This window comes from Meleagris gallopavo, chromosome 13 (assembly GCF_000146605.3).
Source record: "Meleagris gallopavo isolate NT-WF06-2002-E0010 breed Aviagen turkey brand Nicholas breeding stock chromosome 13, Turkey_5.1, whole genome shotgun sequence".
In the NCBI taxonomy this organism is placed as follows: Eukaryota; Metazoa; Chordata; class Aves; order Galliformes; family Phasianidae; genus Meleagris; species Meleagris gallopavo.
The window spans coordinates 10779477-10798379 of record NC_015023.2 but is presented as its reverse complement, the minus strand read 5'-3'; the positions used below and the strand labels follow the sequence as shown (position 1 = coordinate 10798379).

The window sequence follows — 18903 nt, the reverse complement described above, 5'->3', positions numbered from 1 at the left end:
TTTACATTTTAATCTTTTTCCATTAATTAAGAGGTATGCAAAAATACAGTTGAAATAAACCCCTGGTATTTTAATTCCTTTTGAACTAAGTGATAAGAGGATCAATAGTGTAAATGTTGGAAAAGCTGTTGATAACTGATCACATAGAGGAGATGTGTACCCAATGCTATTGCTTGTGGAACAGCAGAAACCCACAGGTGAAAGCTGGTTTTAAAGCACACAAAACCAGCGTTGGAAACATGTAAGGAACCTCCTTTTTGAGTTATAACCTCACGACTACGTTTTCTTTGCTCTATCTTGTAGTTGTATTTTGTGTTTATGAATCCTTTGTTAAGACAGAAGTGGTGAGTTTTAAGTGGGTCACTGCAGCCCTCAAAAACCTGGGCCAGGAAATTCTAATAGGTCAGTAATTACACAATTTTGGATCTCTAATAAAGACAAAAGGAATAATGTGAAATACAAATGATGCCTGTATATGAAACTGTCACATGTTAAAATATGTAAGCTTTTTATAGAGCCTCAGTCTTGCTGATTTCAAACAAATTTTTCTTCTATGTATCGCTTTTAAGAGAGCTATCAGTTTAGCTATCAGACTCTAGGTTGATGCATTTTTGTACTTAGCTGTACTGTGTGATATTTTTCATTATTTTAGGAAGCCAACATGGAAAAAAAAAAAATACTGTTATAAAATATGTAATGGGGTTTGAAAGCTGGGAAGGAGAATATACTGCTGTACAGCTAATAAATAATAATGGATTAAGGCGTGTGCTCGCTGGCTGCTTTCTTTGGGCTGCACAGCCCCTCCTGGAAGGGTGCTGCAGGACAGAGGGAGCAGGGAGCAGCTGTTGCTGTGCTGCTGGTTCTGCTCTCATTGTGGGTGTTCCTCCCCCCACCGAGCCCTGAGTGCAGGGTGGTGGAATTAAATCATGATGTGCTGCCAGCTGTAAGTGGTAGCGTGCAGATAAGTGGTGGCTGTGTGGGCAGTGTGCTCGCGTACCTTACAGCCCTGCTGTGCTCCAGGAGAGAGGGCAGCCAGGAAACTTGAAAGGTGCTGGACTGGCTGCTCACTGATCCAGTGGCTCTGGGGTGACCTTACAGCAGCCCAGCTGAGGGTGTGGATGGGAGCAGTACCTGTGAGCATCCTCCTTCACCCATCTGTCACCTCGTGCCAAGCTGGCTGACCCGGTTTCTGTGTGTGTGCTCACTAACCGTGCCTTGGTTTCTGTGTGTGTGCTCACTAACCGTGCCTTGGTTTTGCATTCAGTTTGAGCTGGGTCTTCTGGCTTGGGCACCTGATCCCAAACTGCTGGGAGCTTCCACGCTCAGAGGGACTGATTCCTCCCGTGCTACAGCTGAGGGTGTCAGACTGAGGTGTAAGAAGTATCAACCATGGCTTTCTCTTTTGCTTCTGTGGGGGAAAAACTAACGACCTCTTCTACTCTTGTCCTCACAAGGCTTCTGGAACAGGAAGAGCTGCAGCTAAGGAGAAGGCCGGGCTGCTATTTAACAGAGCAGGACATGGAAAACATGGAAGAGAGATCAGGGTATTCAGTGATGCTCTTATCTTGCTGCTTGGTGATCTCCTGGAGCCCAAACCTAATGGCAGCCTGAAGGACGCATCTGAGGGTGCTGAGGAAACCATTGTGAGGCCATGGTCCATCAGCTTTGAAATACTCTGGTTGACCTGAGGAGGTCTGTGATACCTGGAAGAAGATCCTGCCTGCCTTCAGGAAGGGTAAGAAGGAAGATTTAGGGAACTATAGTCAGATCACACTCAGTTTTGTTCCTGAGGGCCAGTAAGCCTGCTGTCCTGTGTTCCTGGAAAAGCCATAGATCCAGACAGGGCCACCCTGGGCTGGGCATGGCTGCTGCTCTTCCTTTTCCTGAGCTGACGAGGCCCCCAAGAAGGCTTCTGGTAAAATGTGTTGTGGTTGGGCTCTGGAGACAGCCATCCCTGCGGGGGCATTGCTTCCTGCCTCCACTTTTATGCTGAAGATTTGTTTCAAAAACCCTGTAACCTCAGGTGTCCACAGCACCACTCGTGGTGGCTGCTGAGCCAACGCTGGCAAACACTGGGTCTGAAGTTCTGCAGCTTCGCTCCATCCAGGAGTGCTTCTGTGGTGGAGTCTGTCTGGAGCCTTCCCTGGGAAAGCAGAGTGCCTGCTGCATTGCTCCAAACAGGCAATCCTGCTTTTTGGGGCACCAGCCGTGGCTGGCCAGGGGGCACCGTAGTGCGATGAACACCAGCGCCCGTCTACATCAGCAGTCCCTCCAGGTGCTCAACACGAGCAGGATGACTTCCCCATGTTGGAAGCAGCTCTTCTCTCACTCACCACTCACCTCCATCCACCGAAGCAGAGATACGTTCCCAAAACCAGTCCCTCTGTAGGGCAAGAGGACGCCAGCGAGCCTCCGAGCTTGAAGACGCTGTTCGTGGCCCCCCTGTAAGCTCAAAGATGCTCTCAGGGTCTCGCGGGTGCTGCGTGGGCTGCAGGCTCCGTCGCTCTCATCTCTCATCTCTTGCTGGCTGGGTAAATCTTGCCTGACGGGGCAGGAAGAGGCACCGAGTGCAGCGAGGGGGAGGAGGTGCTGCCAGTTGGTAACCTCAGTGCTTCCTCCCGGCACCGAGCAAGGGCTGTGCTGGAGGATGCTGCCCTGACCCCGCTGCTCGCCCCGCCATGGCCGTGTCCCCCGGGGGGGTCCCCGCCGAGCTGCAAGGTAAGCGATGCTGTGCTGTGTGGGTGACTGTTGGTGTAGGTCGAGCCCGTGGCTGCACTGGGGCAGGCGGAGCTGCTTTGAGCTCCTCGTGGCCCACAGCCACGTCTTAGGGAGTTCTGAGCAGGTTCGCTCCTGCTTGCCAACGCTGCTTGTCAAGGATGCTGCTGAGGCCAAAAGCGTCCCCAAAAAGCCAGGCTGGAATCTCAAGGATGTGCTTCTGTGCAGCTCCCACTGGCCGTCGGGGTTTGCTGGTGGTGGGGTTCCCAGGCGGGCAGGGAGGGCTGCAGAAGAGATGATGCAATGGGGACCTGTATGCTCTGCTTTTGCCCTCCTTGGGTGCTAACCAAGACAGCAGAGTCCCCGTGGGCACAAATAGAAACGCACCCCGACGGGATGGGTGTGCAGAGATGGGGCTGGGTGAAACCATGCAGTGCAGGGATGCGGAAATCCAAGCGAGAGCTTTGACAGAGGAGCTCTGGGTGCAGGAGCTCTGCCAGCAGCAGGGCTCAGTGTCACCACCGCAGCTCTGGCTGTTTTGCATGGGGATGAGCAACTGTGCTTGCGGTGCTGCCGTTCTCTGAGCAACGGAGACAAAGATTGCAAACACAACAGGGTCAGCACATGTGGTGACTGATGCACGTTGTGACCAAGGGGGGGTTTCCCAAGGAAACTGTGTGGGCAGAACTCAATCCTGCATGTCCCACAGGGAGGGCAGGGCTCAGCCAGACAGGATCAGTGTAGGACAGTGTGGTTCTGCATCCCACTGGTGATCAGGGATGGTTTGGTGGGGTTATGGCCCATCTGGAAGGATGCAATGGTGCTGCTGCTGTGGGTCAGGGGATCTGGATGCCAATGGTACGTGTGCCCATGATGCTGCCTCCTGGCATGGGGGGAGAGGATTGCTGTGGGCATGCAGGGCAGCCATACAAGAGTAACCCCAACAACGATCCTTACAGAGGGCATCGCCGCCTCCCTGGGGGCAAAGCAGATCCTCCTGCTCAAGAGTGTGCAGCTGCAGGTGAAATCCAAGTATGACGACTTCATTTTGGTAGGTGCAGAGTCCTGTGCGGTGTCCCTTTGCCCTTAGCCTGAAACAGGGCCCAAAATCTATGTGGGGGGACCCCAGCACAGCACCCCACTCTCTGCCCTGGCCCTACTGCAGTCTGCATCGTTTGCATTCAGTGTTCAGCCCACTCCCATCACACTGGTTTCCCCCTATCCAGGTGCTGACGCCCTGGAGAGCCTACGTGCTGCTGGCCGTGCTGCCGGTCAGGGTGAGTTCTGGGCTCACTCAGGAGAGCCCCCGGGCTGCAGTGTGGGGTGGGATGGGGGAATTGGGGGGCTGGCATGGGGCAGAGGATGGGTCCCATCCATCCACGCTGTGCTGCTCCAGCGCTCCCCTCCCGCAGGTGCACAGCAGCTTCAGCTTCCTGGAGGTGAGGGACATCACTGTGCGAGAGCCCAGCGTGGTGAGTGGCACCGCAGGGGGACCCCATGGGGCACACAGGGCTGGGGACAAGCATGGCTGCAGCCCCGGCCCTGGTGGCTGCTCCTGCTCGGTGGGGACAAGGTGATAAAGTGTGGCTGGCTTAACCCAGGCGAGGCCAAATTTAGCCAGAGAGTGTGTTAAACCCCACTAATCCTCTTAGGGCCGGGCGGCAGAGCAGCGGGGATGGAGCATGGAGAGGAGTGGGATGCCCTCCATGGACATCTCAGCCAAACGCGAGGCTGTGGTCCCCGTTGGCATCTAATCTTCATTTTGCTCTTTAAAATGTTTTCAGAAAGAAGCGTTGCTCATTAAAGCGTTGTTCCAGCTCTAAGTGGGGCTCCTGCCTGGGCCCTAGCAGCGGGCTGCAGATCTGAGCTGGGGGGGGGAGCAGAAACCCCAGCACCTGTGCTTGGCTCGGGAGCACCGAGCAGCCCGCAGGCGGTCCCAGCAGATCGCTGTGTCTTCCTCCTGCGGCTCAGCCAGCCTGTAATTAAATCAGGGAGAGCGTTGCCATGGGATCTGGGAGGAGCCGAAAGCTAAAAAAAGGCCTCGAAACCCAATTAGAGAAATTCAGGGAGGAAACCTTCATCGGGGGCTGCTTGGTGTAGCAAGAGGGCAGGGGGTTTTCTTGCAGATGAATGGCTGTGGGACCGTGGGCACTAACCCAGCATCATCCTGCAGCTGCTGCAGGTTAAGCACTCTTCCCTCCCTTTTGGGGCTGCTTTTACACTGAACCTGGGGGGACTGATGCCTTATTCTGGCACATCACATCATCGTTAACACAGTTCATCCCATCTACCCAGTGCTCTCAGCCCTACCCGGTGCAGGCGGAGGGGATGATGAGCAAAGGCGAGTGCCTGGCTGCTGTCACTGCTCTGCCTGCGGGCTCAGGGACACTGCCAGCATTCCCAGGCATCTCCCATCCTTTGGACACTCTGCAGGTTGTCATAGAAACAGATGCATCCTCGTACGCCTTCCGGCTCATGTCCTTCGATGACTTGGAGCAAGTCGTTGTCCATGTCACCATGTCACTTAAGAAGGTCTTTCCAGACTCATCCCCTGGGTAAGGCTCCTCTGCTCCTCAGGGTTGTCATGTAGGCATCCGGGGGGTCGTGTCGCCTATTTGCTCAGAAAGACCCAAAATGTAGGCTGGGTCCTTGCACTAGGAGAAAGCCACACCGATGGAGGCCAAACGAGTGTCCTGTTCCATCCTATCACTCAGTCACATTGGGATGAACGTTTCTGGTCACCATCTGAGCTTGGCACAGGGCTCATAGCTGGTGGGGATGCCCTGCCAGCCCCTCAGCATGCCCTCCTGCCCTTCCCCAGGACGCTGCTCAAGAACTCACCCCCCAACCTGTACGAGAGGATCCGGATGGTCACGGACTCGCTGGAAGAGATGCTGCAGAGCAACCAGGGGCCCTGTGGTAAGCACACAGCCCATCCCATGGGGCAGCTCTCCAAAAAAGGGACAGGACACGCAAGGATGGACAGCCAGGGTGCCACCTTCCCCATCAACACAGCTATGGACCAGGCAGGATGCTCTGATCCCATTGAAGAGGGACAGGAGAGCCCTGCCTTCCTTCTCCTGCTTTCTGCCCATCTCAGGGGTCCTCTGTATGTTTCCTTGGGAAGCACTGCTTGCAATGCTGCCTTCTCTTTGCAGGTGGCTTTTCGGAGACCTACGCTGCGTTATGTGATTACAATGGCTTTGCCTTCCGTGAGGAGATCCAGTGGGTGAGCCTCCTCACACCACAGAGCATCCCAACGTGTCGCTGGGAGGGCGGGGAATGGGATGAGATGGGATGCTCCTGGGTTCCTTGTGGGGCTGGGGACATCCCAGCATCCCCATGGAGGGCAATCCATGGGACAGCTGTGCAGGGACCCATGCAGGTCAATAGAATGCCCATACACCACAAGATGGATGCCCCATCCTTGGAGACAGCTGAGGTCTGACCCATGGTCAGGCTGTCCCCTCATCCTGGTGCACAGTGACCACTCCAAGTCCCCATTTCTATCACAGTAGTTCCTATTTCCCTCTGGCTTCTGGCCAGTATCCAGGACCAGGGAGCCACCAAGCAGTGGTGAAGGTTCCCATCCATTTGGGACACGTGCCTTGAGGCTCAGGGGATATCTGTGTCTCTGGGGCACTGAAGGTGCAGGAGGTGGCACTGAGCCCTGTTTGTACATCTGTCCCCTGGGCAGGATGTGGACAACATCTACCACGGCCAAGACTGCAGGGAGTTCAACCTGCTGGACTTCAGCCACCTGGAGAGCCGGTGAGTCCCTCTGCAGCACCGCCTCGTCCCCATCCCCAGCACCCATGGCAGGGCTTGCTGGTGTCACACCTCAAAGCTTTGTGCTTCAAAAAGAACGCATCTGCAACCTCTGCTTGCTTCCTCTGAGCCCACGCAGCCAGCAGCCCTGTCCCATGGGGCACGAGGCTGGGCAGCCTTCACTTCGAGCCCTTACATGAGCCTGGCAGCCCTGTGCTGAGGTGTGAGCTGAAGGCTCGCACCAGTCAAGCGTTTCCCTATGCAAAGCAGCCAGCTCTGCTCACAGATGTGAAGCTCTGCATGAGCCCTGCCACCTGCCCCTGTTTCTGCTCTCACGTGGGTTGGAGCCACGTGCTTGGAGATGAACGTGGGGGCTGCAGCACTCTGTCACCCCACAGGGACGTGGCGCTCAGCGTGGCCGCCTTGTCCTTCAACCTGTGGTTCACGAAGCTCTCCTGCAAGGACTTCAGGCTGGTGAGTGTCCACACGGGGGGCTGATCTGCCCTCAGGGCTGGGAGCTGAGCAGCTTTGTGCCCCTGCAGAACCAGGAGATCGCTGAGCAGCTGCTCTACATGCTGAGCAAGTCGGTGATGCTGGAGGAGCTGGTGCTGGAGAACAGTGGGCTGAGGGGGTAAGGAAATCCTCACCTCTGCAGTGCAGCCTGGGCAGCTCGGTACAAAGAAATATAGTTGTTAGAGAGCATCTAAAGGAGGGCTGTGAGATGGGGAGGGGTCTGAGGGCACTGTGTGTGAGGAGAGCTGAGGGCTCTGGGTCTGTTTGGCACAGAGCAGAGGAAGATGAGGGGAGGTCTCTTGGTGACCTACAGCCCTGCACAGGATTGTATACACAGATTGGATGCCCCATCCCCTGCAGCTGCCCTCAGAAGGCTCCGTTATTGATTGGTAATTCTATGGGGTGGGTGTCCTCCTCTCCACAGTGACTTTGCTCAAAGGATGGCCCAGGCACTCAGCAGACATCCTGAGTCTGTCCTGCATACCATCAACCTCGCTGGCAACCAGCTGGAAGACAGAGGTACCATGGGGTGAATCCAAGCCCACCCAGCTGTGGTTTGATCCCACCTCCCAGTCCTTCACCCGTCACAGAGTGGTTTGAGTTGGAAGGGACCTTAAAAGCCAGCTGGTCCAACTCCCTGCACTGAGTGGGGTCACCCACAGCTCTATCAGTGCCCAGAGCCGTGCAGCCTGACCTTGGCTGTCTGCAGGGATGGGGCGGCACCGCCTCTCTGGGCACCCTATGGTCCCTTTGCCCATGGTGGTGCCCACACTGCCCAACTTCCACATGATGCGGATGCTTGCTTGTGCTGGCAGACACTGAGGGCTCGTTCTGTTCTCCCCAGGGATAATTGCCTTCAGCCGGCTCTTTGAGGAGAGACCCAGGGGCCTGCAGAGCCTCAACTTGGCCAGGACAATGCTTACTGCTAAAGGTACAGCCAAGCAGAACTCCTGGAGAGGCTGTGGGGACCCTTGTGAGGATGTGATGATGTGGGATGCGATGTCCTCCTGCCCAAATCCATCTCTCCCTCCACCCAAGCAGGGATGAGCGCGCTGTGCCAGGCACTCGCAGCCAACGAAGCCACCAGCTCCTCTCTCAGGCACCTGGACCTCTCAGGAAACCCTGGCAGCCTGGCCATGGAGGACACCAGTGTGAGCATGGGATGGGAGATGCCACCAGGAGCAAGGAAGCACGTGGGACCATCAGTGCTGGTGTTGTTGGGGTGGGAAGCGTGGTCCTGGGTGGGATGCTGACCCTCTCTCTTCCAGAGCTTGCAGAGCCTCCTGGGCCGGTGCAGCTCGCTCACACACCTCAGCCTGGCTGCCACTGACTGCTCTCTGGACACCGTGAGTCCAAATCCCATGCTGTGGCTTCATGGAGAAGCTTGGAGCTGGTTGTCTCCACGGGGGTTCATCACTACTCTTCCCTTTCTGGTCCATTTTGGTGTTGCACTCTGGCTGACTTCTCCTTGATGCCATTCTGCAGCTCTTTGGGGCACTGGGCCATGGATGCTGTGCCAGCCTGGTCCATCTGGATCTCTCCAAAAACGTGTACTCACACCGGTGAGCCCCAGGCTGTGGGGCAGAATGGGCAGCCAGTGATGGCAGATGATGCCATTCTGTGCCCTTCCTTTCCAGAAGGGTGAAAACCATCTCTCCCAGTGTCAAGCAGTTCTTCAGTCAGGCCTTTGCACTCAGGCACATCTCCATGGCGGGGACCAAGCTGCCTCCAGATGCTGTCAGGTATGGGATGGGATTGGAATTGGGATTTGTTGCGGGGGGTGGATGTTGGTCCTGGTGGTCACACTTGGAGTTCTTCAGGGATGTTGGATGAGGCTGTGAGGGGCAGAGCCTGTGTTGCTCATATCGATGGGTGGCGTTGGTGACTTTTCCAGGGCTATGCTGCAAGGACTGGCGTACAACAGCCACATCAGTGACCTGCACCTGGATCTTAGCAGCTGCGAGGTGAGGGCAAGCACCCACGGGTGCCACAGGTCCATGCCCTGCCCACTGTGTGGCCAAGTGACCGTCCCGACGGCAGCCTCTCATTCGCAGGGCTCCCCTTGTACTGATGTCTTGCTGTTTGTTCCAAGCTGAGGTCGGCAGGAGCTCAGGTCATCCAGGACCTCATTCCCGATGCCACTGCCATCAGCGACCTGGATCTGTCAGACAACGGTGGGTTGCCCTTTCCTCACCCAAGTTGTCCTGCCTTGGGCTGCTCCTCAGCTTGTAGAAGATGGGTAGGGTCCCAGCAGGCACCTCACCCCCATAGCTGCACTCGTATTTCCAAAGGCTTGTTGCCCTCACAAACTCTCCAGCTAACCTTTGCCAAAATGTATTTATGGGCTCTGAAGCCATGTATCCCTCTGGCTGTCTGTGCCCACAGGCTTTGACTCTGATATGGTGACACTGGTGCTGTCCATTGGCAGAAGCAAGTCCATCCGGCACGTCGCTTTGGGAAAAAACTTTAACATCAAATCCAAGTGAGTGCAACCTGCAGCGCTTTGTCCCCAGGCTGAGATCCCCTCTGTCATCACGCGCCCATCTCAGGTCTCCATCCCCATCCGAGCCCTGGGTTGGTGGGGAATGTCAGTCATCCCCTACCCATCCCTTAGTGGGGAATGTCAGTCATCCCCTACCCATCCCTTAGTGGGGAATGTCAGTCATCCCCTACCCATCCCTTGGAAACGCAACGGGAAGCCCGATCCCTGTAGGACCACATCTTCAACCAGTGTGGGCAGGAGGAGAAGGGCTGGCTCTGCTGACCGACCCAGCACCCATGGGTGCATGCATTACCTCCTGCCTCCCCCACAGGGATGGGCTGGTTGACGTCCTGCACCGCATCGTCCAGCTAACCCAGGAGGATGACTGTGTGAGTACAACGTGTCCCAAGCACCCCTCGTGTCCTGTCCTCAGCTTCCAAGCACATCCATCCCAGGTGCACCCAGCATGTCGGCCGGGCTCCATCCAGCATGGGGTGGGAGCGTTGATCCCTCTCCTCCACCACCGTCTGAGCACGTAGCTTTTCTCTTCCTCCATCCAAAGCAGATGCTCAGATGGGGAAGTGAAAGCTTCTGTTTGGAAAGTGGGAGAGTTTGGAAGCAGGAGAGCCCATGCCTGTCTGAAGGCGCGGAGGAAATGCATGGTGACCTGGCTGTCATCCAGCTTCCCACAACCACCTCTTTCCTCCTCCCTGCCAGGCACTTGAGCTCAATCCTCAGTGCTTCCTGAGCACTCATTGCCTTTGGGTGTTGGCGTGTGCTTTTTGGATGCTGGTGTAACGTGGGCTGCTATGGCAGCCACCAGCCTGCACGTCCCCACCACACGGCAGGGACGATCACCCAGGTGTGCCGTGACTGTGACAGCCACATTTCCCTTCCTGTTCCCCCACTCAGCCCCTCCAGTCCCTGTCTGTGGCCGAGTCACGCCTCAAGCTGGGCACCAACGTCCTGCTGAGCGCCCTGGGCAGCAACACCAGCCTGACCACACTGGACATCAGCGGCAACGCCATGGGGGACACCGGTGCCAAGATGTTGGCCAAGGCTCTGCAGATCAATACGAAGCTCAGGTAGCAGCAGGGCTTTGCATACCTCCTCCCTTGGACTGCTTTGCACGGTGGTGGCTGTGGTTGGGATGCCAAAGCCACCGGAGGATGCTCCTTGTGACCACAGACCTGGCCCTGCACAGTTCCTGGCCGGTGATCAAGAGCTGTAGCCAGATCTTTGTTTTGTACCAGCCAGCTGGTGGTGCTGGTGACAAATATGGTGACACACAAAGGGCAAAAGAGCAGCTGAATAGCAGTCCCTACATAGTGACCCTGCACCGTCGTGTGCCAGTTGTTTGCTTCTGCACAGACCAGCAGGCTGCAGCTGGACTCATGCAGTTACTGTCCCACTCTGCTCTGTCATCCAGTTCCTAAAATGCCACTTCTGGACTAAATTCTGCATGCAGAGGGACAGCAGCTGCAAGTGAGAGGTCACATGCAAGGCTGATGTCTTGCTTGCTAGGTATACGTGGCTCATTCCTGTTCTCTTCTCAGGACTGTGGTGTGGGACAGGAACAACACCACTGCCCTTGGACTCTTGGAGGTGGCTCAGGCTTTGGAGAGGTAAGGATGGAGCAGCGTGGTCCTCCCAGCCAGCTGCCACATGCACCAGGATGTCACTGTCCCCGGGGGCTCTTGTCCCCAAAAGCATCACATGAAGTACCAGTGGGTTGTGTGCAGAGATGGTAGCATCCAGGACTCTGGGGCTGGTTGGGATCCAGCTTTCTAGGACCTGCAGGGGATGTGTCCCAGAGGGCTGCCCTGCTGGGGTCCGTGCCCCCGGGGCAGTGCCCTCCGCTCACCCCACCACTGTCTGGCAGGAACTACACCCTCAAATCCATGCCCTTGCCAATGAGCGACGTGGCACAGGCATACCGGAGCAACCCTGAGAGGACAGAGGAGGCGGTGCACAAGGTGGGACAGAGGGTTGGGGTGGGGACCAGGGCTTGGATTTGGCTGCTCATGACCACCTACACTCCACAGCTCCAGTCCTGCTTGGCGAGGAACCAGACACGGCGCGCCCTGCCCACACAGACCTTCCGGCTGCAGCAGGGCATCCTGACCTCCTCCTCTGAACAGGTGAGCGTTGCCCCATCCATCATCCTCCATCACCAATAACCCTCAACGTCTCCACCACATACTCCTCTGGGAGGCAATGGGGACTGGCTGGTGATACGGCTCCTCTGCGCTGCAGATGGTGAATGAGATCTGCTTGAGTGTGCAGAAACACGTTGACATCCTGAGCTCCTGCCCGGGCAGGGAGATGGAGGCAGACATCCTCCATGCTGAGGAAGCCATCAGGAATGCCAACCTGGCCGTCAGTGTGAGTCTGCATGGGGACAATGACAAAATGCTTGGCCTGTGGGATTTACATTCATATCAAAGTGGTTTATTGATTTATTGATGGCATAATTAACTGGCAGCCAGTGCATATTGCTATCGTCAGCATGACAGCTGTGTGTGAGCGAGTGCTTGCAAAATGTTCAGGAAGAGCTACAAAATTTGGAACTTCCCTCTGTAACAAGTCCCCAACCCTCACCTGCGTAGAATGATAAGATGCTTTAGGTTGGAAGGGACCTTGAAGATCATCCAGTTCCAACCTGCTGCCTTAGGCAGAGTTGCCAGCCACTAGATTGAGCTACCAAGAGATCCATCCAATGCATCTCCTGTCCTTGCTTCTGGGGCTGTAGGGAGACAAAGCAGGACAGCACCAATGGAAACCCCAACAGGTCTCTGGGTGTCCCCAGCCAACACTTTTCCTTGGGTGTACGCTTCCCAAGGCCAAGCAGAGCAAGGATGCCATGGGATGGATGACTCATGGGTTCTCTCTCCTCACCACAGATCTTGCCCATGTTGTATGAAGCAGGGAATGCCCCACACCAGAGCGGCAAGCTGCAGCACAAGCTGGAGTGCCTGGTGGAGGAAGCATCGCAGACCTGTGGCCGGGAAATCCAGGTAGGAACACGTGGGGAGCTGCTGGGCTGGGATGCTCATCCACCCAGTGCAAAGGTCCAAGGATATGTCCCTTTTTACCACCTCCACCACATCCACAGCATCTCCTGAAATAAGCAGGAGAACACAGCTCCTGTTGAGATGCCCCAAACGCCCCTTTCCTCCCCAGGCCATCATGCAGGCGGTGCTGGACGCGGCGCATAACCTGTGCCCACCCATAGTGCAGAAGAGCGGGGCGAGGGACCAGCTGGTCAACGCCATGTCGGAGCGCATCCACCTCCAGGAGCACCTCAACCTCAGCGCCATCCTGGACCAGATGGTCACCGATGTCTTCAGCAAGCTGAAGTGGGTGCTGTGCCTTTGGTTGGCACACTGGGGATGGGGATTGGAGAAACTCCAACAACGTGATGCTCCATTCTTGGATCCAGTTTGGGAGTTTGGCCACGGGTGATGTTCCTGCTGGAGCATCACGGTGGGAGGGCTGTGGGCTCCATCTCACCTTGCTGCACGGCGCCCCGTGGCATCCCTGACACATCTCTCCCTGCTCCCAGTGAGATCAAGCTGTCTGTCACCGCTGCCGTGGCCGACTGCATCGTGGATGCCGTACTGGGAGATCTGATGGCTGCCCAGTGCAAGCTGGTGAGTGTCCATGTGTCCCCATGGGGAGATGTGGCACGGGGGGCTCTGAGCAGGCACCACCCGGCACGATGAGCATTGATTTGCTATCCGCAAAGCAAGATGATCCCCACCAGGCTGCCGATCCTCCAGGGTCATCTTCTCCCAGCATGACTGCAGCAGAGTTAAGGTTTCATGGCTCCTCCACACCCCATGGAGAAGCGTGCTGGGTGCTAGCATGGACCCGGCACCTGGGCCAGGAGCACCCGAGCTCTGCAGCCAGCTAATCAGCCCTAAATCCCCCGCAAATCCCAGCCGCAGGCAGGGAGCAGAGCAGCACTTCAGCCAGAGGGATAATTTAAGCGCTTCCTAATGGTTTTAGGCAGAGAGCCTCCCCACGCATGGGCCAGATCTCCTGGAGCCTGCTGAGGACGATGCTGCTGTGCCGGCACGGGGCAGGAACTCCTCGGAGCTCACCGAGAGAGGCTTCACAACAGAGGAGGTAGGGCTCCGTCCCAGTGACCCCGCTGCTGCATGACAGTGCCCACGGGCTTTTATCCGCCTTATGGGATGATGCTAGGCTTAGAGTCGCTGCCTCTGCAGGCTCGGGCAGCCTGTGATACCTGGGGCACATCCCAGCCGTGCCCCGTGCTGCTCCCATCCCTCCTGGCACCCATAGCACGTAGGTGACGTGGGGTCTGGCACCTTGACCACGTGGGTGGGTTATTTGGGTTCCAGGGATGAGCTGGGCCAGTGCGAAGGGTGCAGCCTTGGGGGTAGAGGGGTGATTGTGGGGCAGAGGTGGTCGAGACCCGTCATCCCAGCAGGGTGCTGGATGATCCGTGATGATGGATGACCCATGAATGATGGGCCGTGGTGGTGATGGATGATCCATGAGCGATGGATGATCTGTGATGATGCTCAGAGGGCTGGAGCACCTCTCCTATGAAGAAAGTGTGAGGGGTTGGGCTTGTTTAGCTTGGAGTAGAGAAGGCTCTGGGGAGACCTCACTGCAGCCCTCCTGTACTTGAGGGGAGCTTACAAGCAGGAAGGGATCCAATCTTCTACAGGGCCTGATAGTGATAGAACAAGGGAAGATGGCTTTAAACTAACAGAGGGGAGATGCAGGTTACACGTCAGGAGGAAATCCTTCACTCAGAGGGCAGTGAAGCACTGGCACTGCTGCCCAGAGCTGTGTGTGCCTATCCTTGGAGGTGCCCCAGGACATGGACGGGCTCTGGGCAGCCCGAGCTGGGGGGCAGGGGGCAGCCAGCCCTCCCCAGCAGGGAGTTGGAGCTCAATGGGCTTTAAAGGTTCCTTCCAACCTCAGACATTTGATGACTGATTCTATGATGAACACAGTAGCGATGGAACACAGCCATCTCCCCAAACCACATGTCCCCCATGGCCTCCTGGCTGTCCCCACACCACTGGTGACTGCAAACCACTACAGGCTCCCTCCTCCCTTGTCTCCTTGCAGTACAAGATGGCTCTGCGGAGGAAAAACAAACACTTCAGGAGCATTCGGCCCACGCTGACTGTGAGAAGTAAGGGCACAGTGCAGAGGGCTCACACCATTAATTTGGGGTGCCATGGTGCTGCAATGCCTGGCTGACTCAGTGTGGGAGGATGCCCCGAGCTCCCTTTCAGGGATGCTGGCAGGGGTGGGAGGTTTGAGGACATCTTAGGAGGTGTCCATGTCTCCATTTGGGTCACAGCGATTGCATCCAGGGGGCTTTGCTTGGAAGGGGAGAACGCCCACGGGTGGGTGCTGCAGGGTGCTGAGCTGTGCTGGCGTATTTTGTGGGGTACAACCAGCTGCCACGTGTGGGCTGGCTGGGGGCAGCTGGAGCAGGGCGGGACCTTGGATGAGGGGTGCTGGAGAAGGCACACGGCCTTTGGGTGACGTTGGGTGCTGGGGGCCGTGTTGCCTGCTGGAGCTCCTCAAAGCCTTGCACGCATGTGGACCCCCAGCATTCCAAATAACCCATATTGAGCATAACCAGAGAGCACTGGGACGGCACATGGAAGGGAGGCAGACCCAAAGCAAGCCTACCGGCTGCAACCCAGCCGTCTCCCCCAAACCCTAACCAGGCATTAGGGGAGAACATCGGGATCTGGCAGCCGCCGCCGCCTGCTCTGTGGGCATCGCTGCAAGGGCCCCCGAGCATCCCTCCCTCCCCCTGCATCCCTGGGGGACCGCGCAGCGCCGTCGGCGTGGCAGCAGGATCCATCCCGGCTGCGCTGCACAGCTGACGCGCAATCTCTCCCCGCCGTCAGCAGCGCCGCGGCCGCGCGTTCCCCCCTCCCCACCGGTGGGCTTCTCGCCCTTCGCCAGGTCTCTCGGAGCTGGAGCTGCCGGCAGCCGGGAAGGCTCGTCCCGCTCCCACAAAGGATGCTGAGCCCTCCGCCGGCGCGCATCCCGGCACGCCGCCCGCCCAAGCCCTCATGGACCTGCCGACCGCCGGGGAGAGGCTGGAGCACTGCACCAAAGCCAGGCCCAGGCCCAACCGCCGGCACAAGCAGCCGCCCAGCAAGCCCACCGTAAGCGTCGCCGCCGTGTCTTATTCCTGAGCGCTGGGGGGGGAGGTGGATGCGTGCCGGGTTGTTTTATTGTGATTATTTTCTCTCATCGTGCTGATGAAGGGAGGTGGGATGCATCTGCTTGATTATTCTGTGCGTCGTGTGCTGGAGCTCAGAGGACGGGTCGGGGGCTCGGGCACTCACCCCTTGTTTATGAATCAGCGATGCAGAACTGCGGGAGGTGGGGGAGAGGCAGGGAAAAAGCCAGGGGCTGCGTCTCCCTCCATCCTTCTCCTCTGAACGTTCTCTTGTGTCTCAGGAATGAGCAGCAAAATGCAGCCCTATGCGGGGCTGGTGCTGGGGCTCGGCTCTGCCAACCCCAAAAGGCTGGGATGTGCTGGGGAGATGCTGCCTGCAGCAGTCCCCTTCTGCTCCAGCTGGGCTTGAAGCAAAACGCAACTTTCGGGTGCTCTGGGGGGGAGGCTGTCAGCCAGCCGGGTGCTGCCCCAGCAGCTCTGTCACCCTCTGGTGGGTGTTTCGTCACCCAAGAGGAACAGGGAAGGGATTTTGGGGGCACCCAAAACGACAAGGCAGTGGGTGGAAGCAGGACTGGACTCCAATGGCACCAGCTTGTGCCCTCAGCACTGAGATGCGGCAGTGTCTGGCCACCCACCAGAAACAGCCTGGCCACAGCCACTGGTGTCAGAGGAGGAAGGGGAGGCACGAATCCAGCCACAACGAGAAGGTGCTGGGGATTGAGGACACTGATGGAGAAGTGCCTTCTTTGGTCAAGAAATGCCACCAGTGCTGTGCCACGTGCTGGGGGCAGACCTTCCTCCACGGACCAATTTGTTGCCCTGGCATGGAGATGGTGACCTCATCTCCAGGGTCTCCCCCAGCACCAGCTCCATTGCCTGCTGGGGACAGGGATGTCCCTTTCTTGGGACATACACCCCTGCTTCCTCTCTGTGGGACTGGGGTCAGAGGCCTGGCCAGGCTTTGGGAGAGCTTGGAACTGGGATGCAGCCTGGTCACAGCATGTTGGGGCTTTCTGATAGTGGGTGCCAGCACCTATCCTGCTCCAGCGCCCAGTGAGCCTCCTTGGGAGCTGGTGGCTCCACAGGGGGTAGATGTGGCACTGAGGGATGTAGAGGGATGGGTTGAGGTTGGACTTGATAGTCTTAGCCTTAGTGGTTCTATGATCTTGGTGCATTGGGGTTTTTGGCTGATGTCAGGGCTCAAAGACCCCACATGTGGCTGAAGGCAGCGCTTGCCTGCAGGTGCAGCCTGTGGCCCATGAGAACAGTGAGGACAGGAGCATCACCCGCGTGGATGAGGGCCTGGAGGACTTCTTCACCAAGAGGCTCATCACCGAGGAGCTGCCGTAAGCCGTGGGGGTGGCTGCAGCCCTCAGCTGGGTCCCAGCACACATCCATCCCTGCGCATGGTGCCCCTGCAGGCCATGCTCTGGGCCGTCTTCACCTGCTGTGCTGGCTGAGTGCTGAAGAGGTGCTGGGGAAATGGCACATCGTGCTCCTGGCACCCAGTGGGGCAGAGCTCGTGTCCCCATGGGGGTGTTTCCATGGGCAGAGGGGTTGGGAAAGGGCTGTGGTGGTGGCATCTGTGATGGTGGTGGCACTTGGTGGCCGTGGCTCCTGGTGGTGGTGGTGGCACCTGGTGAGAACGGCCAGAGCAAGGATCCATGATCTGGGGGGCATTAGGGAAAACACAGTCCTGTGCTGACCTTCCTTATGCTTCTTCCAGCAGCCCCACAGTGCTGGAGAGCGGCCCAGGCTCAGCCCCTCTGGCGTCCTCCAGCTCTCGCACCCTCAAGAAGAAAATTGGGAATTTTTTTGCTTTCAAGAAGCCCAAATCCAGCCGGAGCTCACGGTGTGAGAAGGAGCCCGAGGGCGGTGCGGCGGCCCCCAGGAGCAGGCGGTCAATGCTCAGTGACATTTTACGGGCTCCCAGCAAGGCAGGAGAGCCGGGCAAGGCTCTGAGCAAATCTGAGGAGGGGGCACTCAGCGCCGAGCCCGAGCACAGCCAGACCCCTGAGGCTGCCCGCAGGATCAGGCCCAAGTACTCAAGGGAGGGCAAATCCCAGTCCCTCATCCTACTGCCTGGGGAGGATGAGGAGGCACTGGGATCCAGGCAGGACAAGGTAAGCATTAAGCATCACTCCAGCCGGTCCCAAAATGTCCTCTTGGATGTCACTGGGCCAGGTGCTCATCATGAGTGGTGGTGGTGGGACATTGAATGACCCTTTCATTGCACCTGGTGCTGTTCCCACCAAGGGTGGTGGTGGTAGTGGTGGTGGGATAGGGTGGGGGCTTGAGGACCCTTGAGCAGTACCTGGTGCCCCTGGCACCCCCAATAGACCCGTGCACCCCTTGTCCTGCCAACATCCTGCTGCCCTACAGAAGAGACACCTGGAGAAGAGCGATGGGGAGCTGCCCAACTCCTTCGAGCAGCGTGTCCACATCATGCTGCACCGCATGGGTGTCACCAAGGGCCTGGTCACCGAGAGCAAGAAGCAGCAGGTGAGGCTGGAGCTTCTTGTGGGCAGAGCCTGCACCCACACGGGTGGTGGAGGTGGTGGCCCCATGGGGCAGATGGCACAGAGCAGTGCTGTCACTGCTTGCAGCCACTGTCCTGGGGCAGATGGCACAGAGCAGTGCTGTCACTGCTTGCAGCCACTGTCCTGTCACTTGACCCTTAAAACGAGGACCACCTCTTGGGTTCCTATGCACTGTGTCGGTCTGTGCATCCCTCCCTTACCCTCTATCACCGTCTTTCTTTTTCATTGCAGAGCAAAGACAGCGAGATCAAGAAGGCTGGTTCTGATGGTGAGGGGCCTTCTTCCATCCCCGGGAGCCACCCTGAGAATCCTCACACGTGTGCCCTGGGTTGACTACAGGGTGATGACCTCCACACCCTGAAGCCACTGGCCTGTATTTGCAGGGGACATCGTGGACAGCTCTGCGGACTCCCCACCGTCCCTGAAGGCTCGCACGCACTCCGTGTCCACAGGTACGTGGGGCAGCAGTGGGAAAGGGCAAGCTGAGGATGGCCAACCCAAGAGCCGTCACCCCGCGGTAGATCCATCCATCGAGGTCACAGGGCTGCGCACCCACGCTCTGCCCCACAGATGCATCCCTGCGGGGTCCGTCGGAGCCCAGCCCGGCCTGGAAGGCGTTGGGGCGGCAGCTGAACGCCGAGCTGACAGGTCTGGGCCGTGAGCAGCTCCGGCGTTGCTCAGCTGGCCCCGAGCAG

The 18903-nt window shown here is 57.7% G+C and overlaps 2 protein-coding genes across 4 annotated transcripts in view; one reads left to right on the top strand and one right to left on the bottom strand.

The window, feature by feature from the left end:
* LOC104912979 (C-factor-like) overlaps positions 1 to 18903 on the bottom strand; it is a 100247-nt gene that overhangs the window by 10931 nt on the left and 70413 nt on the right. The gene's annotated exons all lie outside the window — the stretch shown is intronic.
* Positions 2130 to 13048, top strand: LOC100550964 (capping protein, Arp2/3 and myosin-I linker protein 2). Of its 3 annotated transcripts, XM_019619631.2 has the most exons (27): positions 2135 to 2718; positions 3675 to 3766; positions 3942 to 3992; positions 4128 to 4187; positions 5149 to 5270; positions 5537 to 5634; positions 5874 to 5944; positions 6413 to 6486; positions 6882 to 6957; positions 7026 to 7114; positions 7421 to 7515; positions 7841 to 7927; positions 8038 to 8147; positions 8265 to 8342; positions 8482 to 8558; positions 8634 to 8738; positions 8891 to 8960; positions 9089 to 9170; positions 9382 to 9478; positions 9810 to 9867; positions 10391 to 10563; positions 11035 to 11103; positions 11361 to 11454; positions 11524 to 11619; positions 11735 to 11863; positions 12382 to 12495; positions 12662 to 13048. In XM_019619631.2, exons 1-27 carry the CDS (start codon positions 2679 to 2681, stop codon positions 12941 to 12943), a joined length of 2589 nt encoding a protein of 862 aa, XP_019475176.1. In that variant the 5' UTR covers positions 2135 to 2678; the 3' UTR covers positions 12944 to 13048. The 3 variants fall into 3 exon arrangements, with proteins under 3 accessions (XP_019475178.1, XP_019475177.1, XP_019475176.1); XM_019619632.2 differs by lacking the exons at positions 11361 to 11454; positions 11524 to 11619; positions 11735 to 11863; positions 12382 to 12495; positions 12662 to 13048 and having other exon boundaries at positions 2133 to 2718; positions 11035 to 11107; XM_019619633.2 differs by lacking the exons at positions 9810 to 9867; positions 10391 to 10563; positions 11035 to 11103; ... (3 more) ...; positions 12382 to 12495; positions 12662 to 13048 and having other exon boundaries at positions 2130 to 2718; positions 9037 to 9170; positions 9382 to 9453.

What these genes read in the sequence shown, in the direction of transcription:
- LOC100550964 (XM_019619631.2), top strand. Translation starts at nt 2,679, where the DNA reads ATGGCCGTGTCCCCCGGGGGGGTCCCCGCCGAGCTGCAAG. An exon ending in GGTCCCCGCCGAGCTGCAAG is followed by an intron (nt 2,719 to 3,674) that starts GTAAGCGATGCT and finishes CGATCCTTACAG; the next exon opens with AGGGCATCGCCGCCTCCCTG. An exon ending in TTCAGCCACCTGGAGAGCCG is followed by an intron (nt 6,487 to 6,881) that starts GTGAGTCCCTCT and finishes GTCACCCCACAG; the next exon opens with GGACGTGGCGCTCAGCGTGG.